The sequence below is a fragment of the Monodon monoceros genome, unplaced genomic scaffold, assembly GCF_005190385.1.
Source record: "Monodon monoceros isolate NGI ecotype Baffin Bay Population unplaced genomic scaffold, NGI_Narwhal_1 Super_Scaffold_6, whole genome shotgun sequence".
NCBI lineage: Eukaryota > Metazoa > Chordata > Mammalia > Artiodactyla > Monodontidae > Monodon > Monodon monoceros.
The window spans coordinates 91186230-91211276 of NW_021703783.1; the positions used below are offsets into that span (position 1 = coordinate 91186230).

General features: G+C 45.9%; 2 protein-coding genes across 4 annotated transcripts; both read left to right on the plus strand.

The window, feature by feature from the left end:
• Positions 1-1340: 1340 nt before the first annotated feature.
• Positions 1341-16786, plus strand: CBY1 (chibby family member 1, beta catenin antagonist). Of its 3 annotated transcripts, none has more exons than XM_029205909.1 (5): positions 1341-1488; positions 13535-13619; positions 14547-14652; positions 14738-14856; positions 16126-16786. In XM_029205909.1, the coding sequence occupies exons 2-5, from the start codon at positions 13542-13544 to the stop codon at positions 16204-16206; spliced, it is 384 nt and encodes a 127-aa protein (XP_029061742.1). In that variant the 5' UTR covers positions 1341-1488; positions 13535-13541; the 3' UTR covers positions 16207-16786. The 3 variants fall into 3 exon arrangements, with proteins under 3 accessions (XP_029061742.1, XP_029061740.1, XP_029061741.1); XM_029205907.1 differs by lacking the exon at positions 1341-1488 and adding an exon at positions 1707-1816 and having other exon boundaries at positions 13504-13619; XM_029205908.1 differs by lacking the exon at positions 1341-1488 and adding an exon at positions 10472-10678 and having other exon boundaries at positions 13504-13619.
• A 6278-nt stretch (positions 16787-23064) lies between these two features.
• TOMM22 (translocase of outer mitochondrial membrane 22) lies at positions 23065-24655 on the plus strand. Its single transcript, XM_029206434.1, has 4 exons — positions 23065-23216; positions 23469-23587; positions 24057-24174; positions 24394-24655. The coding sequence occupies exons 1-4, from the start codon at positions 23085-23087 to the stop codon at positions 24466-24468; spliced, it is 444 nt and encodes a 147-aa protein (XP_029062267.1). The 5' UTR covers positions 23065-23084; the 3' UTR covers positions 24469-24655.
• The last annotated feature ends 392 nt before the right edge of the window (positions 24656-25047 follow it).

The window sequence follows — 25047 nt, forward strand, 5'->3', positions numbered from 1 at the left end:
GCTGAGATTTGAAAGTCCGTTGTTTAAAGTTAACACATTTTAACTTAAACATGTTAAACAAGTTAAAACAATGCTGACTTTGGAGTCAGACAGACTTTTGTTCAGTTTAAACTTCAGTCATTAAATGACTACTTACTGACTGCCCAACACAGCCAGCAATGTGTCCCTACTTGGGGACAGGTTGGTGAGTTAAACCAGACTTTATCCCTGCCTTAATGGAGCTTATGTCTACTAGGGGTGACAAGTGATGATTAATTATATACATAACCATGAATTATAACTGACCACTGCTTCAAACGGAGGGACACAACGCTCTGAGAGACAACATAATAGTGGATAATGACCTAGTCAAGGGAGTCAAGACTTGAAGGAAGAGCAAGAGTTAATTAGATAAGTGGGGAGGGGAAATACCACCCAAGCAGAGGGACACACAGTAGAAAGACAGGAAAAGACCAGACCGGTGCATCACAGTAGCCACTAGCCACATGTGACAATGGAGTCCTTGGAATTTGGTTAGTGTGACCGAAACACTAAAATCTTAATTTTAGTTAATTAAAATTTAAAAACTGAAGCAGAATAAACTTTAAAATATTGATTGTATGTTGAAATTATCATATTTGGGACATATGAGTTAAAACATTAGTCATATTAACATCACCTGATTTTTTTTACTTTTTAAAAAATATGGCTACTAGAAAATTCTAAATTATATATGTGGCCTACATTATGTTTCCATTGGACTGTGCTGGGTTAGACCATGTGGTTTGGTTCTAGGACACGGAACTCTCCCCTTTTCAATGAAGTAACATGTAGTTGGAAGAAAACTGCACTTGGAGCCAGAGACCTATGGGTCCTGCCCCTCACTGGATGGATGACCTGGTGCACTCGCTAAGCAGCCAGTAAATATCCCTTGAATGACCCGGAGTCTCTTCATTTGTCAAATGGAACCAGTAATACACACAGTTAGGATTTTAGGAGATCTGGAGTTGATTTTCGAGTAGCTCTCTGCTCCTTGCTCACTGTGCGACCCTGAAGCGGCCCCTGACCTCAGGTTCCCCTGCCCGTCAAAGCCGATGAGAGGCCAGCGTGTGGAGGCTGGCAGGCAGGGTCACTGTCTGTCTGTTCATCTTACCTGAAGACATAGGCGGAATCCGACGAACTCGGAGCCTATTCCGCCACGGCTCCCTCTGGGGACCCTGTAAAGTTCTGGATGGGACACCCGACACCCGTTGTCCCCACATCCACCAGGAAGGGGTGCGCTTTGTTTTGTGGTCTGGGAGGAGGAAGAGGAGGAGGGACGTCGGGGAGAGGCCCATTTTGCGTTTGTAAGTCCTGACGTTCTCCAGGCAACGCGGGCCGCAGCCACCACTCGCGCCTTTCCCACGACAACGGAGGCGTGGCGAGCCTCCACCTCATCCGCGAGACGCCGTTACCACGGCGACGGCCCCTGTAGGCGGGGGAGACCAGACCCAGGGGTTTGTGGGGAGGGTGAGTGTGGCTCCTCGTCCTAGCCTGTAGCACGGGGCATGGAAGTGACTCCAGAAGACACTGCCTTTGTGGATTCTATTAAATATATCGGGGGTAGTCCTCAAGAGTTTCTGGTGCTTTGCGTAGGCTCGCGCTGGGGACCGTGCCGTGTCGGGTATCCCCACCTCCCTCGGTGGTAGAGCCCGGCGGGGCTGCGTGTGCGCGTGCGCGCGGCCCGCGGACTGGAGGCGCTCGCGGTCGAGGTTGCGGCGGGGGATGTGGCCTCGGCTGGGTACCTAGCGGGAGGTCGGGGGGTTCTCTTGGAACCTCAGCTTCTGGGGCACGTCAGGTACGTCTCCGAGCCCGGCGTCGCCCGAGGGCCCGAGGAGGGTTGGGACCCCCGGGCGTTCCCCAGGGGACCCAGGGCCTGTCCGCAGCTGGGGCAGCCGGAGGGCGCGGAGCAGGGGGCGGGGGCCGGGTTTACCGCAGGCCTGTCACCTCCTTTATCCAAGTGTGTTTCCTCCTTTGTAAATTGTAAATTGGGGTGGTAATTCCTCTCATAAGTCAGCTGTGAAGGTGATTAACGAGAGCTTGCGAACGAACGTTTGTTCGCTACCGTTAGTTTACAGCCCTGGGTGGGCGTGTACCTGCGTGGCTTATACTTGGTTGGCTCTGAACTCTTGGAGAATCCGATGAAAGCCAGAGACTGCTTCCTCACCTTCTTGTTAGATTAAAATAAGATAATGTATCTTATGGCCCATTGCAAACTGTAAAGCGTTGCACAGTGTTGACGTGATTATTATCATCAGCGCAGACGAGTAGACCTTATTTGAAGCCCAATTCCACCGCCTTCCCACGGCGTGACTGGGAACAAGTTACTTAACTTCTCTAAGCCTCAGTTTTCTGATCTGTAGACAGGAACAAACTACTTGATCTACTTCTGCCAGGGTTGTTGTGAGCATCAAATGCGACAGTTTTTTAAAAACACTGAAGCACAAAACAGTCTGTGAGTGGGTACTATTGTTATGCCTGGGGCCCAGGGAAGGTAAGTTGCAGGGTCCCGCTGGGGTTGAGAAGCAGAGCAATGGTTGGAACCTAGAAGCTCTCCTTTGTGCTGAGCCCTTTCTCTCCAGGGAGTTTTACTGGAAAGAAGGCTTCCTTGGGCCAAGGATACAGCTGGGACCTCTTGGTCCATACTAATGTTCTAGGATCCCAGGATCTCAGCCAGAGTTGTTTGTGGATGAGTGGATCTGACTTAAAAGCTAGTCCAGACCCTTCCTTTTCCTCATCTGTAATATATTGGTGACGGTGCTTGGCTTAAGTGTTGTGAGAATTAGTGAGGTCATGCGTGAAGTGCCCTTGTTAAAACCTGGAGGAATAAAGTAACTTGGCCGGGGTTTAGCCGGCAACTGAGGGGCAGAGCCAGGCCTAGAAGTTGGTCTGTTGTGTCCAGGTGATATGCTCAGGCTTAGTGCTCTTAGCACCACTGTGGGCTTTGCAAGAACAACTTGGCTTATTTTTCCTTCTTCAATTGGTCTCCAGATCTTGGAGGGGCAGGGACTGCTTTTTATCTTGTTTTTTGTTCATTTGTTTGGTTTGTTTTTTCATAAGTAATATATGGATATATTATCATTGTAATAATTCAGTAAATCCAGAAATATATTTCTTTAATATAACTTTATGTTGTAACATGAAATTGCCACTATTTAGCTTTTTTTTTTTTTTACCTTTAAAATGGCAAATTCAGGGAATTCCCTGGTGGTCCAGTGGTTAGGACTCGGTGCTTTCACTGCCAGGGGCCCAGGTTCCATCCCTAGCTGGGGAGTTAAGATCCTGCAAGCTGAGCGACTTGGCCAAAAAAAATTAGAATTAGAATTAAAAGTTTTTAAAAATGGCAAATTCAGTTGAGTCAGCCACCCTACTTCCTTTCCCAGATTTAACCACTGTGTGCAGTTTATTCCTCCAAATCTTTTTTATTTAGCGACCTATATGCTCGCTTTTTATTTTCTTTTTGTCTTCTCATGTGAGATTATAGTATATACATTGTTCTGTCTCTTGCTTTTTAAAAAATTAATTAACTTTTGGCTGCGTTTGGTCTTCGTTGCTGTGGGCAGGCTTTCTCTGGTTGCAGCGAGCAGAGGCTACTCTTTGCTGCGGTGCGCGGACTTCTCTTTGGACTTCTCAAGCCACTTCTCGTGGCTTCTCTTGTTGCGGAGCACAGGCTCTAGGCATGTGGGCTCAGTAGTTGTGGCTCTTGGGCTCTGGAGCGCAGCCTCAGCAGTTGTGGTGCACGGGCTTAGTTGCTCTGCGGTATGTGGGATCTTCCCGGAACAGGGCTCGAACCCATATCCCCTGCATTGGCAAGCAGATTATTAACCACTGCACCACCAGGGAAGTCCCTCGCTTGCTTTCTTAATGTTAGAGTGGTCCATGTACAGCTGTCTCTCTGTCTTTACTTGACGTCTAGGACTCCGTTATAAGAATGTGCCACGATGTATTTGGCTACACCAACCATTAGTAGGCATTTTGAATTGTTTCTTATTTTTCGCTGTTATCAACAATAGAGAACATTTGTGTGAACATGTCCAATTCTTTCTAGAGGAGAGTTTTTAGAAGCAGATTTGCTGCCCAAAAAGTGTGCACATGAAAAACTTTGCTAGCTTTTGCCTAATTGAAAAAATGATAGCATCTTATGTTTCCACGAAGAGTAAATGAAAGTATCTTTTTCTCCATATCCTCACCAGCATTGGATATTATTGAGCTCTTAAATTTTGCCAATGTGATGGATGAAAATGCTTCCTTTTATGATGTACCCCACAAGGTTTTTTTAATTTAAAAATTTTTAATTTAAAAAAATTTTTTGAATTTTTTAAATTTATTTTTTAAATTTTATTTATTTAATACATTTATTTATTTATTTATCGCTGCGTTGGGTCTTCGTTGCTGCGCGTGTGCTTTCTCTTGTTGCGGCAAGTGGAGGCTACTCTTTGTTGCGGTGCGTGGGCTTCTCATTGTGGTGGCCTCTCTTGTTGCGGAGCATGGGCTGTAGGCACACGGGCTTCAGTAGTTGCAGCACGCGGGCTCAGTAGTTGTGGCTCGTGGGCTCTAGATTGCAGGCTCAGTAGTTGTGGTGCATGGGCTTAGTTGCTGTGCGGCATGTGGGATCTTCCTGGACCAGGGATCGAACCCATGTGCCCTGCACTGGCAGGAGGATTCTTAACCACTGTGCCACCAGGGAAGTCTCCCCCACAAGTTATTAATACAAGAATAATTTGGTATACATCTTTAGCCAGCTGACCATGTCTGTGGACCTTGGGAAAATTGGATAACTTCTCCGAACCCTAGTTTTCTTATCTCTGATATGGACAGGAAAATTACCTTATGGGGTTACTACAGGGAATAAAAGAAATATATGAAGTGTGCCTAGCATTGTGTCCAAACCCTAGTGGATAAAGCAGGAAGTGATATTAGTTAGTTTTTGTTGTGACCTTTTCTTTTTTGAGTTAAAAATCTTTCTTCCTGGATATTCCCATTTCATTCCTGTTCCGCTCTCTGTAGACATAAGATTAAGTGTCTTCCCTCTTCCACCCTTTTTCTTTTCTCCAGCAGAAACAATGCCAGGGGCTTCCACTGTGTTCTGGATGACATGATAGCACAGCTTCAAATTCCCTCATCATCTTAGTCCTCAGTGGCGTCCTGTCCACCACCAAGCTGGAATCATTCCGGGTTGTCCAAGTCCTAAAGTGTTGTGCCCCACCCCAAATGCCATCTTCCAGGTTGTGGGTCTACTGCTATTTGTTGTTGTTGGTTTTTTTTGAATTTTATTTATTTTTTTATACAGCAGGTTCTTATTAGTCATCAGTTTTATACACACCAGTGTATACATGTCAATCCCAATCGGCCAATTCATCACACCCCCACCCCCACCCCCCCGCCGCTTTCCCCCCTTGGTGTCCATACATTTATTCTCTACATCTGTGTCTCAATTTCTGCCCTGCAAACCAGTTCATCTGTACCATTTTTCTAGGTTCCACATATATGCGTTAATATACGATATTTGTTTTTCTCTCTCTGACTTACTTCACTCTGTATGACAGCCTCTAGATCCATCCGTGTCTCAAAAAATGACCTAATTTCGTTCCTTTTTATGGCTGAGTAATATTCCATTGCATATATGTACCACATCTTCTTTATCTATTCATCTCTCGATGGTCATTTAGGTTGCTTTCATGACCTAGCTATTGTAAATAGTGCTGCAGTGAACATTGGGGTGCATGTGTCTTTTTGAATTATGGTTTTCTCTGGGTATATGCCCAGTAGTGGGATCGCTGGATCATATGGTAATTCTATTTTTAGTTTTTTAAGGAACCTCCATACTGTTCTCCATAGTGGCTGTATCAACATACATTCCTACCAGCAGTGCAAGAGGGTTCCCTTTTCTCCAGACCCTCTCCAGCATTTGTTGTTTGTAGATTTTCTGATGATGCCCATTCTAACTGCTGTGAGGTGATAGATACCCTCATTGTAGTTTTGATTTGCATTTCTCTAATAATTAGTGATGTTGAGCAGATTTTCATGTGCTTCTTGGCCATCTGTATGTCTTCTTTGGAGAATTGTCTATTTAGGTCTTCTGCCCATTTTTGGATTGGGTTGTTTGTTTCTTTAATATTGAGCTGCATGAGCTGTTTATATATTTTGGAGATTAATCCTGTGTCCGTTGATTCGTTTGCAAATATTTTCTCCCATTCTGAGGGTTGTCTTTTCGTCTTGTTTATGGTCTCCTTTGCTGTGCAAAAGCTTTGAAGTTTCATTAGGTCCCATTTGTTTATTTTTATTTCCATTGCTCTAGGATGTGGATCAAATAAGATCTTACTGTGATTTATGTCAAAGAGTGTTCTTCCTACGTTTTCCTCTAAGAGTGTTACAGTGTTCAGTCTTAACATTTAGGTCTCTAATCCATTTTGACTTTATTTTTGTGTATGGTGTTAGGGAGTGTTCTAATTTCATTCTTTTACATGTAGCTGTCTAGTTTTCCCAGTACCACTTATTGAAGAGACTTGTCTTTTCTCCATTGTATATCCTTGCCTCCTTTGTCATAGATTAGTTGACCATACGTGTGTGGGGTTATCTCTGGTCTTTCTATCTTGTTCCCTTGAGCTATGTTTCTGTTTTTGTGCCAGTACCATATTGTCTTGATTAGTGTAGCTTTGTAGTATAGTCTGAAGTCAGTGAGTCTGATTCCTCCAGCTCCTTTTTTTTTCCTCAAGAGTGCTTTGGCTATTCGGGGTCTTTTGTGTCTCCATACAAATTTTAAGATTTTTTGTTCGAGTTCCATAAAAAATGCCATTGGTAATTTGATAGGGATTGCATTGAATCTGTAGATTGCTTTGGGTGGTATAGTCATTTTCACAATATTGATTCTTCCAATTCAAGAACATGGTATATCTCTCCATCTGTTGGTATCATCTTTAATTTCTTTCATGAGTGTCTCATAGTTTTCTGCATACAGGTCTTTTGTCTCCCTAGGTAGGTTTATTCCTAGGTATTTTATTCTTTTTGTTGCAGTGGTAAATGGGAGTGTTTCCTTAATTTCTCTTTCAGATTTTTCATCATTAGTGTATATAGGAATGCAAGAGATTTCTGTGCATTAATTTTGCAAACTGCAACTTTACCAAATTCATTGATTAGCTCTAGTAGTTTTCTGGTGGCATCTTTAGGATTCTCTATGTATAGTATCATGTTCTCTACAAACAGTGCCAGTTTTACTTCTTCTTTTCCAGTTTGTATTCCTTTTATTTCTTTTTCTTCTCTGATTGCCGTGGCTAGGACTTCCAAAACTATGTTGAATAATAGTGGTGACAGTGGACATCCTTGTCTCCTTCCTGATCTTAGAGGAAATGCTTTCAGTTTTTCACCATTGAGAATGATGTTTGCTGTGGGTTTGTCATATATGGCCTTTATTATGTTGAGGTAGGTTCCCGCTATGCCCACTTTCTGGAGAGTTTTTTTCATAAATGGTGTTGAATTTTGTCAAAAGCTTTTTCTGCATCTATTGAGATGATCATATGGTTTTTATTCTTCAGTTTGTTAATATGGTGTATCACATTGATTGATTTGCGTATATTGAAGAACCCTTGCATTCCTGGGATAAATCCCACTTGATCATGGTGTATGATCGTTTTAATGTGTTGTTGGATTCTGTTTGCTAGTATTTTGTTGAGGATTTTTGCATCTGTGTTCATCAATGATATTGCCCTGTAGTTTTCTTTTTTTGTGACATCTTTGTCTGGTTTTGGTATCAGGGTGATGGTGGCCTCATAGAATGAGTTTGGGAGTGTTCCTTCCTCTGCAATTTTTTGGAAGAGTTTGAGAAGGATGGGTGTTAGCTCTTCTCTAAATGTTTGATAGAATTCACCTGCGAAGCCATCTGGTCCTGGACTTTTGTTCCTTGAAAGAATTTTAATCACATTTTCAATTTCATTACTTGTGATTGGTCTGTTCATATTTTCTATTTTTTCCTGGTTCAGTCTTGGAAGGTTATACCTTTCTAAGAATTTGTCCATTTCTTCCAGATGGTCCATTTTATTGGCATAGAGTTGCTTATAGTAGTCTCTTAGGATGCTTTGTATTTCTGCAGTGTCTGTTGTAACTTCTCCTTTTTCATTTCTAAGTTTATTGATTTGAGTCCTCTCCCTCTTTTTCTTGATGAGTCTGGCTAATGGTTTATCAATTTTGCTTATCTTCTCAAAGAAACAGCTTTTAGTTTTATTGATCTTTGCTATTGTTTTCCTTGTTTCTATTTCATTTTTTTCTGCTCTGATCTTTATGATTTCTTTCCTTCTGCTAACTTTGGGTTTTGTTTGTTCTTCTTTAGTTCCTTTAGGTGTAAGGTTAGATTGTTTATTTGAGATTTTTCTTGTTTCTTGAGGTAGGCTTGTATAGCTATAAACTTCCCTCCTAGAACTGCTTTTGCTGCATCCCATAGGTTTTGGATTGTCGTGATTTCATTGTCATTTGTCTGTAGGCATTTTCTGATTTCCTCTTTGATTTCTTCAGTGATGTCTTGTTTATTTAGTAACGTATTGTTTAGCCTCCATGTGTTTGTGTTTCTTACTTTTTTTCCCTGTAATTCGTTTCTAATCTCATAACGCTGTGGTCAGAAAAGATGCTTGATATGATTTCAATTTTCTTAAATTTACTGAGGCTTGATTTGTGACCCAAGATGTGATCTATCCTGGAGAATGTTCCGTGCACACTTGAGAAGAAAGTGTAATCTGCTGTTTTTGTATGGAATGTCCTATAAATATCAATTAAATCTACCTGGTCTATTGTGTCATTTAAAGCTTCTGTTTCCTTATTTATTTTCATTTTGGATGATCTGTCCACTACGATTAGTGAGGTGTTAAAGTCCCCCACTATTATTGTGTTACTGTCAGTTTCCTCTTTTATAGCTGTTAGCAGTTGCCTTATGTATTGAGGTGCTCCTATGTTGGGTGCATATATATTTATAATTGTTGTATCTTCATCTTGGATTGATCCCTTGATCATTATGTAGTGTCCTTCCTTGTCTCTTCTAACATTCTTTATTTTAAAGTCTATTTTATCTGATATGAGTATTGCTACTCCAGCTTTCTTTTGATTTCCATTTGCATGGAATATCTTTTTCCACCCCCTCACTTTCAGTCTGTATGTGTCCCTAGGTCTGAAGTGGGTCTCTTGTAGACAACATATAGATGGGTCTTGTTTTTGTACCCATTCAGCAAGCCTGTGTCTTTTGGTTGGAGCATTTAATCCATTCATGTTTAAGGTAATTATCAATATGTATGTTCCTATGACCATTTTCTTCATTGTTTTGGGTTTGTTTTTGTAGGTCCTTTTCTTCTCTTGTGTTTCCCACTTAGAGAAGTTCCTTTAGCATTTGCTGTAGAGCTGGTTTGGTGGTGCTGAATTCTCTTAGCTTCTGCTTGTCTGTAAAGCTTTTGATTTCTCCATTGAATCTGAATGAGATCCTTGCCAGGTAGAGTAATCTTTGTTGTAGGTTCTTCCCTATCATCACTTTAAGTATATCATGCCACTCCCTTCTGGCTTGTAGAGTTTCTGCTGAGAAATCAGCTGTTAACTTTATGGGAGTTCCCTTGTATGTTATCTGGCGTTTTTCTCTTGCTGCTTTCAGTAAGTTTTTCTTTGTCTTTAATTTTTGCCAATTTGATTACTATGTGTCTCGGCGTGTTTCTCCTTGGGTTTATCCTGTATGGGACTCTCTGCACTTCCTGGACTTGGGTGGCTATTTCCTTTCCCATGTTAGGGAAGTTTTCGAATATAATCTCTTCAAATATTTTCTCTGGTCCTTTCTCTCTCTCTTCTCCTTCTGGGACCCCTATAACACGAGTGTTGTTGCATTTAGGTTGTCCCAGAGGTCTCTTAGACTGTCTTCATTTCTTTTCATTCTTTTTTCTTTATTCTGTTCCGCAGCAGTGAATTCCACCATTCTGTCTTCCAGGTCACTTATCTGTTCTTCTGCCTCAGTTATTCTGCTATTGATTCCTTCTAGTGTAGTTTTCATTTCAGTTATTGTATTGTTCATCTCTGTTTGTTTGTTCTTTAATTCTTCTAGGTCTTTGTTAAACATTTCTTGCATCTTCTCGATCTTTGCCTCCATTCTTTTTCCGAGGTCCTGGATCATATTTACTATCGTTATTCTGAATTCTTTTTCTGGAAGGTTGCCTATCTCCAGTTCATTCAGTTGTTTTTCTGGGGTTTTATCTTGTTCCTTGATCTGGTACATAGCCCTCTGTCTTTTCATCTTGTCTATCTGTGAATATGTTTTTTGTTCCACAGGCTGCAAGCCTGTAGTTCTTGCTTCTGCTGTCTACCCTCTGGTGGATGAGGCTATCTAAGAGGCTTGTGCAAGTTTCCTGAAGGGAGGGACTGGTGGTGGGTAGAGCTGACTGTTGCTCTGGTGGGCAGAGCTCAGCAAAACTTTAATCTGCTTGACTGCTGATGGGTGGGGCTGGATTCCCTCCCTGTTGGTTGTTTGGCCCGAGGCAACCCAACATTGGAGCCTACCTGGGTTCTTTGGTGGGCTAATGGTGGACTCTGGGAGGGCTCACACCAAGGAGTACTTCCCAGAACTTCCGCTGCCACTGTCCTTGTCCCCACGGTGAGCCACAGCCACCCCCAGCCTCTGCAGGAGACCCTCCAACACTAGCAGGTAGGTCTGCTTCAGTCTCCCCTGGGGTCACTGCTCCTTCCTCTGGGTCCCGATGCACACACTACTTTGTGTGTGCCCTCCAAGGGTGGAGTCTCTGTTTCCCCCAGTCCTATCGAAGCCCTGCAGTCAAATCCCACTAGCCTTCAACGTCTGATTCTCTAGGAATTCCTCCTCCCGTTGCCGGACTCCCAGGTTGGGAAGCCTGATGTGGGGCTCAGAACCTTCACTCCAGTGGGTGGACTTCTGTGGTATAAGTGTTCTCCAGTCTGTGAGTCACCCACCCAGCAGTTATGGGATTTGATTTTACTGTGATTGCACCCCTCCTACCGTCTCATTGTGGCTTCTCCTTTGTCTTTGGATGTGGGGGATCTTTTATGATGAGTTCCAGTGTCTTCCTGTCAGTGATTGCCCAGCAGCTAGTTGTGATTCTGGTGTTCTTGCAAGAGGGAGTGAGAGCACGTCTTTCTACTCCGCCATCTTGGTTCAGGGCTCTTTACCGCTGTTTTCTTTGTTTGTTTGTTTTTGCGGTACGGGCCTCTTGTGGCCTCTCCCGTTGCGGAGCACAGGCTCTGGACTCGCAGGCTCAGCGGCCATGGCTCATGGGTGCAGCCGCTCCGCGGCATGTGAGATCTTCCCGGACCGGGGCACGAACCCGTGTCCCCTGCATCGGCAGGCGGACTCTCAACCACTGCACCACCAGGGAAGCCCTCTACCACTGTTTTTAATCACAAAGACACACCAGTAAAACTCTCATGAGCACACACCTCTAAATGTCTTATTTATTTATTTATAAGTCGTTTATGCATATATTTCTGTACAGTGTATGTATGTATTGTAAAGCTTCCAAAGAAGCTTCTAAACTTTTATCATTAATTTTAGTGATGTTAATTTCTGCATCACTGAAAACAGCACAGAATTTCTTCTTCATTTTCTCATTGAATATATATCTTGCTAATTGTGATGAATTCCTACTTTGAGTTATCGTTTAATGATAGTTGACATAAAACCTTGTTTCAGATAGTCTTGAGAAATTCCCTCTTTTTTTGGCCAACTTCATGTCAGATATGATAAACTCATTACTATTTCTATCTCATAATGTGGTGAAGGAAGATTTTTATACCTAAGAGTAGGAAAAGTGAGAGCTGTGGTTCTTTCTTTTCGCTCACCTGTGCTTTCATTATTGTTATCATCAGTCTACAGTTTTTTAGAGGGAATCTTTTTTTTTTTTTGCAGTACACAGGCCTCTCACTGTTGTGGCCTCTCCCGCTGTGGAGCACAGGCTCCGGACGCACAGGCTTAGCATCCATGGCTCACGGGCCCAGCCACTCCACGGCACGTGGGATCTTCCCAGACCAGGGCACGAACCTGTGTCCCCTGCATTGGCAGGCGGACTCTCAACCACTGGGCCATCAGGGAAGCCCGAGGGAATCTTTTTAAGCTATTTGTGTATTACACATTAAAATTGGGTAATACATGGGAAGAAATGAACCATGACCCTGCCCTACACCACATACAAAAGTTAATTGCAGATGAGTCATAGTCCTAAATGTGAAAGCTGCAAGAAGAAAATTTCCAAAAGTTAATATATGAAAATATCGTGACCTTAGGCAAAAATTTCTTAAATAGGACACAAAAACACTAATCATTAAAAAAAGTTTTTGATAAGTTAGATCCCGTTAAAATTAAGAACTTCTTTAATCAAAGAGGAACCAATAGGACTTCCCTGGTGGCGCAGTGGTTAAGAATCTGCCTGCTAATGCACGGGACACAGGTTCGAGCCCTGGTCCTGGAAGGTCCTACGTGCCGCAGAGCAACTAAGCCCGTGCGCTGCAACTACTGAGCCTGCTTTCTAGAGCCAGTGAGCCACAACTGCTGAGCCCTTGTGCCACAGCTACTGAAGCCCATGCACCTAGAGCCTGTGCTTCACAACAAGAGAAGCCACTGCAATGAGAAGCCCGTGCACCACAGCAAGGAGTAGTCCCCTCTCGCTGCAACTAGAGAAAGCCCGCGCTCAGCAACAAAGACCCAATGCAGCCAAATATAAATAAATAAAATTTTAAGAAAAATGAAAAAAACTTAAAAAGAAAGCAATAAAAAAAAAAAGGGGGGCTTCCCTGGTGGCACAATGGTTGGGAGTCCGCCTGCCGATGCAGGGGACGCGGGTTCATGCCCCGGTCCGGAAAGATCCCACATGCCGCGGAGCGGCTGGGCCCGTGAGCCATGGCCACTGAGCCTGCGCGTCCGGAGCCTGTGCCCCGCAAGGGGAGAGGCCACAACAGTGAGAGGCCCACGTACCACAAAAAAAAAGAAAAAAAAAAGAAAAAAAAGCAAGTCCCAGGAAAGGCTTCATTTCTTGAAAATGGAGTGTATATAGAAGCTGTTGCCCTAGCTGTGAGTCTTACCAGTGTTCAGGAATAAGTAGGATCACATGCCTTGCCCCAGAGTGTAAATCTGGTGATGCCAATTTGTGACAAAGCTTAATACAGGCCAGTTAGGCACTTGCCTGTGGTTAACATGAACTGTAGAGCCACACAGACCTGCATTCTAATACTCACTCACACTTAGGACCTTAGTCTTTGTAAACCTCATCTGTCAAATAGGTATAGGAAGAGGAACTAAACGAAGAGTGGTTGTGAGGCCTGAGATATTGCCAAGGTTTTGGCACTATGCCTAGCACATAGTGAGCACTCAGCACGTGGGAGCTGAGGATTGTTACCCAGGATTGTTAATGGCCACGTGATGAGATGTGTGTTTTCATGATTCCGGGACAGGGGCGCAAGGTCACTGACCCAACTCTTTGTATCCCTGACTTTTTCTGACCCTAGGAGAAGAAAGCATTGACCTTTCCTTCATCAGGCCAAAGATGCCTCTCTTTGGGAGTACGTTCAGTCCGAAGAAGACGCCCCCTCGGAAGTCTGCGTCTCTCTCCAACCTGCATAACGTGAGTGTCAGCACGGGGCTCGACCTGGTGTGCAGCGTGACTGGAGCATCGAGCCTGGTTTCTTATGGAAAGTGTGGTCCTCCAGAGGTATCCTCGTGGGAGGGCATCCTTTTAATTCATGTTATTGCTGAAAATATTTTTAAACTCCTTTTTGGGAATTATTGTCAGAGCTTGTTGAAGAACCTTAAAAGGTAGTCGTCCTCATTATCATTTTGGGGACCAAATGATGTTATCCATTTTGACTTCACTTGACTCCCAAGACTTGTCCAGGAATCAGTTTTACTCATGTCTAAGAATCAAATTTATTCTCAAAGGATGATGTTTTGCTATCATTAAGAGCATTCAGAAGGATATATCACAGCTCCAAAGACAGTTTCTGAGCTCCTTGAGGGCAGAGGGGTTGCATTCATTTCTGTATATCCAGTACCAGTCCTGGTGCAGGGTGGGCGCTCAGTGAGCTGTAGAAACACTGAAAAACACATTAAAGAACAGCTACTACTACTCCTTGGGCCTTAGCATTTTATGCCTTTTCCAGGACATACATGTAGCTCCATAAGAAACAAATGATAGCTCGGGCTTATTACATTTAAAAAGAATTTTTCACTTTATTCAAAATTTACAGTAGGATTTCTTAAACTGCTAAGTGCCCTGTACATACGAAATAATTCAGTTTACAAATTTCAGCATATATAGCTTTTCCAGAAAATATCTATGGTATAAAGCTGTACGTTTCTTCTCTCTTACAGTTTAAAAGTTTTGGGGGTACCTTATTTAATTTTCTGACTTAAAAACAATTACTAAATGTGCTGGGTAATGATTATAGAGAAGAAATGAGTTGTTGGGATCATACCGTTAGCAGAAGAGGTGCTGGGCCTCGAGCCCCTGTGCTCCGGCCTCCCGAAGCCAACATGCGCGTCTCCCCCACAGTTGGATCGGTCGACCCGGGAGGTGGAGCTGGGCCTTGACTATGGAACGCCCACCATGAACCTGGCCGGGCAGAGCCTGAAGTTTGAAAACGGCCAGTGGATAGCAGGTGGGCTGCATTTCCTACCATTTTGCCCAGCAAGATGGTGGAAGGAATCCTCGCCTTGTGACTGCTGCCTGTGTCCTTCCACCAGAGACAGGGGTTAGTGGAGGTGTGGACCGGAGGGAGGCCCAGCGCCTCCGGAGGCGGAACCAGCAGCTGGAGGAAGAGAACAATCTCTTGCGGCTGAAGGTGGACATCCTGCTGGACATGGTGAGGAGGGTGGTGGGGAGGGAAGCCTTGGCTTTCTCTAGGCAGGTCCACTGTGAGTCCTTTCAGCCAGCCCACACCTCTCGAGTGCCAGTTTGCTCAGGTACATTGCTGTGAATCCAAAGATACAAAACCAAATCAGACACAGTCCCCACCCTCCAGGGCTCCCAGTCTAGTGGGGAGATAGACAGTAAACATAGTGACAGTGCCTCATGGTAAGGGCAGTGATTAAAGTCTTTCCACGGCCTGGTATCCACACATGGGAGAGAGAGATTCATTCTGTCCAGTCGGGAGGATGTTGCAGGGGAAGGGATATTTGAGCTGAATGTGGAAAGATAAAGGTGGGAATGGAGGCTGGGATGAAGGCATTCAGGAAGGAGGACAGCCTGCTCCTGGCTGGGCGAGGTCCTGCACCACGCAGCCATTAGTCAGTGCCCTGCGCAGACCTGCCGACGGGCACTCTGCGTTGGCATTGGTTTCCTGTGGCTTTTAAAAACCCAACAACCTTTTGAGCCTAGGGCTGTGTGTGACGGTTGGTTGAGAGGCAGCAGAGCACACACTGCAGTGGTTAAGAGCAGGTGTCTAGAGCTAAACTGCGCAGGTCCCTGGCCCAGCTCCACCACTGGCTGTGTGACTTCAGGCAGGTTACTTAACTGCTCTGTATCTGTAAGAAACGTAGTATCTTCAGCATTAAAATGGGCGCCATAGTAGGATCTACCTCATTAGTGAGTTAATAATATAAGCAAAGCTCTTGGAATAGTGTCTTGCTCAGGAAGTGCAGCTCCTCTGTTTCACAGTAAGCTGACCTCTGGAGTCTGTGCCTCTCCATCCCTGCCTGGAGTATCTTCCACCCTCTCCTCTAAAGACCACTGAAGGATTCTGATGCGGGAAGTGGCATGCTTTTTTAAACGTTTTTATGTGAGCCACGACTCAGAAGCAACTTAGACCTTAGTCCTTTAACCTTAAAAGCGCCAATATTTGCCTTTTTCATCCCCTGAAACCTGGTGTCCTTCGCGCAGTGAGTGCCACGCAACCCTAGGTGATCAAAAATGTTGATAGAATGGATGGTGAATGTTCTTCAAGTGCTTGAGGCCCTGGGTCATCAGGAGGTTACTTTCTGCCCAGTTACCAAGGGGTTCCCGTCGTGGAGGCTGCCGGCAGCGTTAAGGGAAATGCCATGGGGCTTCTCCCAGCGCGCAGGGCTGGCCTTGCCAACCTGAAACGTAGCCCAGAAACGTCCTTCTTTATAACGGTTTGCTGCTCTACTTCCAGCTCTCTGAGACCACTGCTGAATCCCACTTAATGGAGAAGGAGCTGGATGAACTGAAGAGTGTCAGCCGGCGGAGAAAATGAAGACCCCAAAGCCACCCGTTAGGCGCACACGGGGAAACCCTTCGTCAGAAGAGGAGGGTGTGGCTGAGGGAATTTTTAACCAAACTAGTGGATTAGGTCCTGGGAGAGAGTATCATATAATGGGGCCAAAAGGCACTGGCCCCCTTAGGTTGGCAGTAGGAAGGTGACAACGTAGTGGATTCCAGGCCAGTCCTGTGCTTCACAGCACAGGGAGGCCTCCTCAGGGAGGTCTGGGGTGACGGAGACCTTTGGTGTCCTCCAGTTACTTAACACACAAACGCCCGTGGCCCAGGCTCGCGCTTATTGGACGGAGTTCATCGTATCATCCCCTCACACTGTTGTGTGTGGTGTGGCATCAGGTGTACAGAGCCTTGTTGTTAGGGGTCTCAGATAAGAAGGTCTCCTGGTTCTCTGCCCTTCAGGCCACTCTCTCCCTCCTTTAAAGAATACTTGTTCCCCAAATCCACAGCCTCCTCTGGCTTCAGCTTCTCAGCAGCAAGCACCGACCTCCCACGGCAACACTATATTTTTGTGCTACTTTCCTGTCTACCCTACTTTTTTAAATTAAATGATGTTCTATAATCTCTCTCTGGCCAAAGTGACTGAGAAAAGAAACATCAGTTCTTGAAGAAGTAAGTAATGGAGGCTGGGTTCTAAGCTTCCGATGCTCCATCCAAAGACAGAACTTTTAGGTTGTGGGGGAAGGTCACCGTTGCAGAAGAAGCATTCCAGCTTCCTGGGCACCAGCAGAGGCTGATCTGGAACAGAGCAGTCTCTCTGCTCAGATTCCCCTGCCTTCCTCTTTCGGGGTGTTGGAACTAGCCTGGACCGGGCAGGGACCGAGTGGTTGGGATGGGGTCCTGGTTTCCTGGAGTGGGAATCTGTGTCTTTGAGTGAGCTGGGCTTCTCTGGCTGGGCGAGGGAGCCAGCCAAAGGCAGTAAGAGGGAGTCGAGCTTCCAAAGTCAAGGGGGAAGGCACTGAGGGTGGGGACACAGAGCCCCAGGCTTTAGACCAGGGATGGCTACTAAGGTCAGAACACCTGTTTCCCACCTGGACAGGGCTCAGGATGTTGCTCACACTCTCATTTCCTCCTCAGCTCAGCCCTGTGGAGCAGGCCCTCTCAGTCAGCACGCCTATTGGCAGATAGGGAAGCAAACCCCAGGAGGTTCAGAAACTGGTCTAGGATCAGACAGCGGAAGTGTGGGAGCCCGCTGATTCCCAGCCCACATTGAAAGAGGGGAGCTGGGTGAGGGGCTGCCTCAAATGGAGGCTGCTGTGCGTAGGCCACCCTCAGGGCCAGCTCCATGGGGGATGGATAGAGAAGCATGATCTGTAGCCCCAGCCCATAACCTTCCTTCCTGCTAATAGGAGAGACTAATTCAGAAGACACTGGAGAAGGATGTTACGTGAGGGTGTAAACCTTCCGGTGCAGATAATAGGCGCAATTGAGTTTGCTTATTCCTAGACCAGCATCGTTAGCGACCCTTTACCCTGCGCCCTGGGTACCAGACATCTGTAGACAGTCCCCCTGACTTATGATGGTTCGACTTAACATTTGTCGACTTTATGGTGGTACAAAAGTGGTACACATTTAGTATAAACTGTACTTCGAATTTTGAATTTTGATAGTTTTCCGGGCCAGCAAAATGCAATATGATGCTCGTGATGCGAGGCAGTGGCAGTGAGCTGCAGCTCCCCATCAGCACGCAGTCACGAGGATAAACAATCAACACACTTAAAACCAGTCTGGACCCAGACAACCACTCTGTTTTTCATTTTCATTTCAGTACAGTATCCGAAAAATTACATGAGATAGTCGACACTTTTTGTAAAACAGGCTTTGTGTTAGATGATTTTGCCCGCCTGTAGGCTAATGTAAGTGTTCTGAGCCCGTGTAAGTTGGCTAAGCTACGATGTCTGGTAGGTTAGGGGTATTACATGCATTTTCGACTTATATTTTTAACTTATGATGGGTTTATTGGGACATAAACCAAAGAAGGGCTATATTTCTAATTCTCATGAGAATTTTTCAAGTTTGTTATCGTCATCCCCTGCTTTTAGATGAAGAAACAAGCCCAGCAAGGTGATACAGCTGGGAGGGAAGGAGCTAGGACTGCAACCTTTGGAGTCAGGAGGGGCACGTTTGGTTCTCATAGTGACGTGGGTCCTGGTCCCCTCTGTACCACCACTGGCACCTGAGGGGGCTGCAGCCATGTGGGACAGCTCTGCAGTGAAGGAGGACTTGTATTTGGGGTGATGAGGGAAGCAAGCCATTGGTGAGTTTCAGCAGAGGAATGCTCTGATTGACTTAAAAAGATCCCTCTGGCTTCTGTGGGGTCAGAACAGACTGAAGAGCTCAAGGCTGGGACCAGGGAAGTGGCAGCAGAGGAGGTGAAGTGGGCAAATTCTAGGCAGGAATTGAAGGTGGAGCCCACCATCAAATTGTAAGTTTGCTGATGGATGTGGTGTGTGATCTGAGTCAAGGATAATCCTATTAATGAAAATTTGTAAGAAATAGGAAAAAGAATCAGCTATATGTCACCACCCTAACCTTTGTTGGTTTATTCCCCCCCGCACTGAAATGCTACGTACTTTCAGGAATTCCCTGGAGGTCCAGTTGTTAGGACTCTGCGCTTTCACTGCTGAGGACCCAGGTTCAATCCCTGGTCAGGGAGCTAAGATCCTGAAAGCTGGGCGGTGTGGCCAAAAAAAAGAAAAAAAAATGCTACATACTGTAAAGATTTACCTTTTTGTCCGATACATCTATTAGGTTCTGCCTAAAATACTTCCTCCTCAAAGCCTTTATTGACCAAGTCTACTACTTCTGGGGGCACTCAAGTAAGTAATGCTGTCTACTTGACATTATCATTTGTAATCACTACAGCGGTTTTGTAAATTTCTGAGCTGAGTGTCAGATAAGGGAAGAACTGTTACTGAAGAGCTGAGATTGAAAGTTCTGCGGGTGTGAGGGAGGGAGTGCAAAAAAATCAGAGGAAATCTTAACAGTTTGAGGCTTAACAAGGGGATCCATATGCACAATTGTACAGAAATGGGCTAATGTGTATGTTTTATTGGGGGGGAGTACTTACAGCTTTTGTAAAATTCTCAAAGGGATCTACGCCCCACACCGAACCGAACTGAATTAGGAACTACTATATTACCAGTTTCACATTCTGACACGACAGGAACAGTAAAGGTGGAAACCATGGACTTGAGGGATAGGGAATGAGAGGAGCTGGGGGGGGGGGTGTTTCTAGAACACCTCATCATCATCTAGATGGCAGAGTCAGCTTTGTGCCCAGCATGAGACATTAGCACTTACTTGATGGCACCCTTACTTGTGCCTCGATTGAGGCCCCTGGGCTGCCATCAATCTTACCATATGTCTTCTTTGCTGCCACTGAGCATTTCCCCTCGAAACCTTCAGTGAAGGTTTCCCTTCTTCATCTCCAGCAGCTCCTCCTCGAATCTCTTGGATTTGGGGGAAGGAGGTGCCCCCTCCCCGCCCCTTTGGGGGATTTTTGGGGGAATAGTTGTTCTGTTCTCTTTTTTTTTTGCTTTTAATTAAATTGTTTTATGTGGCAAAACGCATAACATAAAATCTACCATCTTAACTATTTTAAAGCAGTTAAGTAATGTTAGTACACTCATTCTGTTGTACAGCCATCACCACCACCCATCTCCATAACTGCTCATCTTGTAAAGCTGAAGCTGTTGTATACCCATCGAAAACGAACTCCCCATCTCCTCCTCCCTGCCAGCCCCTGGCAACCACCATTCTACTTTCTGTCTATGATTTTGACTAAGTAACCCCTGACCTGTCTGATTCCACAGGGCTCTGTCTTTCTCACTTTGCCTTTTCTGGATCATCACATCTATTCCTAAGGTTTGAATACTCTGCATGGCATGATTCCCAATATTTTTTCTTATCCTTGGACAATTTTATAAATATTGAAAGAGATCTTTCAGCCTTAAACATGGATTTTTAAAAAAAATCATGTACTGTTTGTGAATATAAACAAAATTAATTGGTCAAAGTTTTCCAAAAACTTCTTCATATTAGCATCGTGACTTTCCACTTGGAGTTGTCGATGGAAAAAAAAAAAGATTAATCAGTCAATCTAAGAAAGAAATGGAGGCTTTTATTTGAGCCAAATTGAGGATTATAACCTGGAGAAAGCCTCTCAGAAAGCTCTGAGAATTTTTCCATCTGTTAGAGGTCAAAGCACAGTTACATAAGTTTTTGAGACAGAGTGCTATATGTTAAATGACGTATTATTGACAGTTTACACAATCCAGATCTATATGTACACAGGGAGTAGTGGGTCATGGGTCATCATGGCCTTTTACAAGAAGGAAGGTTATCTCCTAAGGAGGTCTGGTTAATGCAGGTGCACAATACACACTAAAGGGGAGGGAGGAGGCCCAAACAGGCAAAGAAAGATTTTATGTTTAAATTTTTCTTGTCTTGCCATAAAATATGAATTTTATTTCATCAGAGCCAATGATGTCTGTAGTTTCCACATAAGACTGCCTTCTCTACCCTTCAAGAGTGTTGGTCTAGGGGCTTCCCTGGTGGTGCAGTGGTTGAGAATCTGCCTGCTAATGCAGGAGACACGGGTTCGAGCCCTGGTCTGGGAGGATCCTACATGCCGCGGAGCAACTAGGCCCGTGAGCCACAACGACTGAGCCTGCACGTCTGGAGCCTGTGCTCCGCAGTAGGAGAGGCCGCGATAGTGAGAGGCCAGCGCGCCGCGATGAACAGGGGCCCCCGCTTGCCACAACTAGAGAAAGCCCTCGCACAGAAACGAAGACCCAACACAGCTAAAATAAATAATTTTTTTTAAACAAAGAGTGTTGGTCTTCCAGCATTTCTTAAAAGAGCCCATAAGAGAATCAAAAGCCATTGGCATTTGATTGCCCTTGCATTTATGTAGAGCTAGCCTGTTACTAACTGGTTCAGCTGCTCACTGCTCAAAAGCCAATACTCAGACAAGTGTTGGTTGGAAAAGAAAGCTTGCTTTATTCAGGAGGTCAGCAACCTGGGGAGAAGGCGGACTCCAAAGATTCTGGGAGAATCATTTGCGGAGAGGGTCAGAGTCTTCCTTATCTTCCACTGTGTGCAGACTTTCTTCTGATTGGTTGGTGGTGAGGTAACAGGGCGGTGCTGCAGGAATCTTGCTCTCAGCCTGAGTTTACCATCCTCCACCTGCGTGGGGTCCTTAGTTCCTGCAGAAGAACCCAAAGGTTATGTATATCTCTTGAGGAACCAGGATTGCTGCACTGTTTCTTGACGGCTCTTCCTTTGTTTCTGCTTTCCCTCCCTTCCCTGATTAGCAACTGTTTGAACCTGCCCTTTGGAACTCAGGGAAGGTCAGGGAAGCTGAAAGAAGCCGATTTCCTACAAACAAGAAACAGGGACAGGGAAAGGATTTGTACCCGGGAGGGACCCACAGGATCCTGCTTGGTTTCAAGCCTACTTTAAAAAAAAATTTAAATACATGCAAAAAGTATAATTCATAAATGTACAGCCTGACAAATTATCCAAAATGGGCATACCCATGTAAACACCACACACGTCAAGAAATAGAACTTTACCAGCACCCCAGAAACTCTCCTGCCTTCCCAAACATTACCTCCTCTTCCTCCTCAAAGGGAATCACTACCTTTCTCACCATAGATTGGTTTTGCCTGTCTTTTAACTTTACCTAATGGAATCAGACAGTAGGTACCCTTTTGTGACATGAAGACTTTTTGTAGTTAGAGCTGCCCTGTCCAAAGATAAAGAGGACTGAGGGCTCTATCTGGAGAAAGTGCAAACCCCGCCCCCCCTCCCCGGAATATGTAAACACGGGACAAGTCTCTCAAGTATCAGATAAGGATCAGGACTGTCCTGTCCTGAGATTCTTCGGTTCCATGGTCAGTTGTCTAAAGAGGTATATCAAACTACCCTTGTATTAATAACTTGTGGGACACATTATAAAAAGGAGCATTTTCATCCATCATATGAAAATATGGATAATACCTAATGCTGGGGAGGGTGTGGAGAAAAGGACACTTCCATTTGCTATTGTGAAAGTATGTGATATAATAATTCCGAGGGCAATTAGCTAATACCTACCAAAATTTTAAATGTTCATACGTTTTGGCCAGCAAACCCACATCTTGAAATCCATCCTCCAGAAATACTTGCAGCAACCCTGTACTGTGCCTCAATCTCCTCATTTCTAAAATGGGGACAATAGGAACTTCCCTGGTAGTCCAGTGGTTAAGACTTGAGGCTCCCAATGCAGTGGGCACTGGTTCCATCCCTGGTTGGGGAACTAAGTTCCTGCATGCGGCATGGCCCGGCCAAAAAAAATGGGGATAGTAGCACCTCAGTGGGTTGATGCAAAGATTAAATGAGCGCCCCTCCCACCCCCGCCCTTCGCACGCACAAACAGTGCCTGGTACACTCTCGCCCTTGTTTTAGTACATTGGGACTGTTTACTTGACGTTTTCCCAGAAGACCAATACATCTCCAAATCTCTAATTTGCTCCTACCAAACACAGCCCTCAGGGAAATGAAACTGGATTCGTGTTTGTCTACGTGCGATCTCTGGGAGGCTTGTTAAAATGCAGATTTTCGGGCTCACCCTAAGCCCACAGAACAGAATTAACAGCTGACGCACCCCGATTCAGGGCTTTAATAAGTTTCCCACGTGTCTCACGTTCTCCGACCTCCCGGCCGCCCTTTGCTGAAGGCCGGTGAAGCCTGCCTACCAGAGGGCGGCGCTCTTCCCCAGCTCTCCAGCCTCCGGCTCCCGGAAGGGCGGCTCTGTCCGCCGTCGGCGCCGCACTCGCCTCTTCTCTTCCGCTTCCGGTGTTCCCCACAGCCATGGCTGCCGCCGCCGCCGCCGCCGCCGCCGCCGCCGCGGGCCCTGGGGCGCCGCTCTCCCCGGACGAATTGCTTCCGAAAGGCGATGCCGAGAAGCCTGAGGAGGAGCTGGAGGAGGAAGACGACGAGGAGGTACTGGGCACTGCGGGGCGGAGCGGGGCTGGGAGGGTGCGGGCGGGGAGCGGGGGTGGGGGCTCCGCGTGCTGCAGGAGCGGGACGAAGGCGCGTCGCGGAGCCTGGAGAGGTCCGAGCAGAGGCGTCTCCGGGAGGCGGGGTGAGGCTCCGCTGTGGCCGGGGTGCCCTAGCTCCAGGAGACCGGCATGTCCCGGCGTCGGGGGGTGGTTACCGCTGCTTCGGCCCATATCCGCGCCTCCTCCACCACAGTTAGATGAGACTCTGTCGGAGAGACTGTGGGGTCTGACGGAGATGTTCCCCGAGAGAGTCCGGTCCGCGGCTGGAGCCACTTTTGATCTCTCCCTCTTCGTGGCTCAAAAAATGTACAGGTAAGGGACGAGGGCAAAGACCTTGGGGTGTGCCTGGGGTGACTGAGGTGCCCTGAATGAACACGGGCTTTGGGAGCCGCAGACCTGGGTTGGAGGCCAGCCCGCCAGCTAGATCACTGAGTGACCTTGGACTGGTGCTACTTTAACCTTTCTTGGTCTCTATATCCTCGTCTGTAAAGTGAGGATTCTTATTGGGCAGGGTCGTTGTGAGGATCACCTGAGATCATGTGATATAATTAATGTACAAGCAGCACTGTGAGAACTCAGGAGACTGTTCAGACTACTCTCACTAGACGTACAGGCCCTAGAGCTGCTCCTCCTGTTTCCGGTAGGAGTACAGCGCAAGAGTCGGGTAGGACACGCCTACCAAGAACACTGGAATGTGCAGGGCGAGAGATTTGGCTACTGGTGAGTTCTTGGTGAAGCTGTGTATTTTTGTCTTGCCGTCGGGCTCATGCTCCCTCCGCAGGTTTTCCAGGGCAGCCTTGTGGATTGGAACTACTTCCTTCATGATCCTGGTTCTTCCGGTCGTCTTTGAGACTGAGAAGCTGCAGATGGAGCAACAGCAGCAGCTGCAGCAGCGGCAGGTGAGCCCAGACCCTGGGCTTGTTGCCAGTAGTGGAGACATAAGTTGTCTGTTCCTCCGGCACCTAGGTAGGGCGGTTAGTGTGCCGGGAGGGATTGGGATCCGGCCCACCCTCCTTTAGGTGTCTGACTGTGCCCTCAGCATTGTTTTCATAGACCTTGTCTGCCTGGATGGGTATGATGGAAATGAGAGCCCTTACACCCCTCCTTTTCTTTTCCAGATACTTCTAGGGCCTAATACAGGGCTGTCAGGAGGAATGCCTGGGGCTCTACCCTCACTTCCTGGAAAGATCTAGATTGTTACTGCTATGTTTGGCCTGTCTTGGTGGGAGAAGTTTGAAAATTCAATAGTGTTTGAACTGCTGAGTATTGGGGTTTTTTTTATTTTTATTTTTTGAACTTTGGCACATTGATTTATCTAAACCTGGTGGGGAGAATTCTCCCCACATTGTCTCATGGAGAGACTCCTCACTTGCAACTGTGCCCTCCATGCTCTGCTGACTTATTTCTTCTGTCCTCACTCTGATACCAGAGTGCAGCAATGCATATGGTTACTCCAGCTCCGGCCATCCCACCCCTTTCACGAAGTTACTTCTGACGGAAGAGCTCCTCACTGTCCCGTTGTGGGGCAGGAACTGATGCCGTCGGGAAGGATGTGCCCCTGACCATGAACGATTGTTCGGTTTTTAAGAATGGGGATGTTGGGGAGGGACGTGCACGCGAGATAGAATGCATTACAGCTGTGCTGTGAATTTCTATGTTGGAAAGGATGGAGAGGGCTGGCAACAGCTTCAACCACAACGTGGGGACTGTGGAGGACAGAGCAGGAGCTCATTTCCTCTGCATATTTCGGCTGTTAGACGTGTGTGTGTCTA

What these genes read in the sequence shown, in the direction of transcription:
- TOMM22 (XM_029206434.1), top strand. Translation starts at nt 23,085, where the DNA reads ATGGCTGCCGCCGCCGCCGCCGCCGCCGCCGCCGCCGCGGGCCCTGGG. An exon ending in GTGGCTCAAAAAATGTACAG is followed by an intron (nt 23,588 to 24,056) that starts GTAAGGGACGAG and finishes CTCCCTCCGCAG; the next exon opens with GTTTTCCAGGGCAGCCTTGT. An exon ending in AGCAGCTGCAGCAGCGGCAG is followed by an intron (nt 24,175 to 24,393) that starts GTGAGCCCAGAC and finishes TTTCTTTTCCAG; the next exon opens with ATACTTCTAGGGCCTAATAC.
- CBY1 (XM_029205909.1), top strand. Translation starts at nt 13,542, where the DNA reads ATGCCTCTCTTTGGGAGTACGTTCAGTCCGAAGAAGACGCCCCCTCGG. An exon ending in CTCTCTCCAACCTGCATAAC is followed by an intron (nt 13,620 to 14,546) that starts GTGAGTGTCAGC and finishes TCTCCCCCACAG; the next exon opens with TTGGATCGGTCGACCCGGGA. An exon ending in TGGACATCCTGCTGGACATG is followed by an intron (nt 14,857 to 16,125) that starts GTGAGGAGGGTG and finishes CTCTACTTCCAG; the next exon opens with CTCTCTGAGACCACTGCTGA.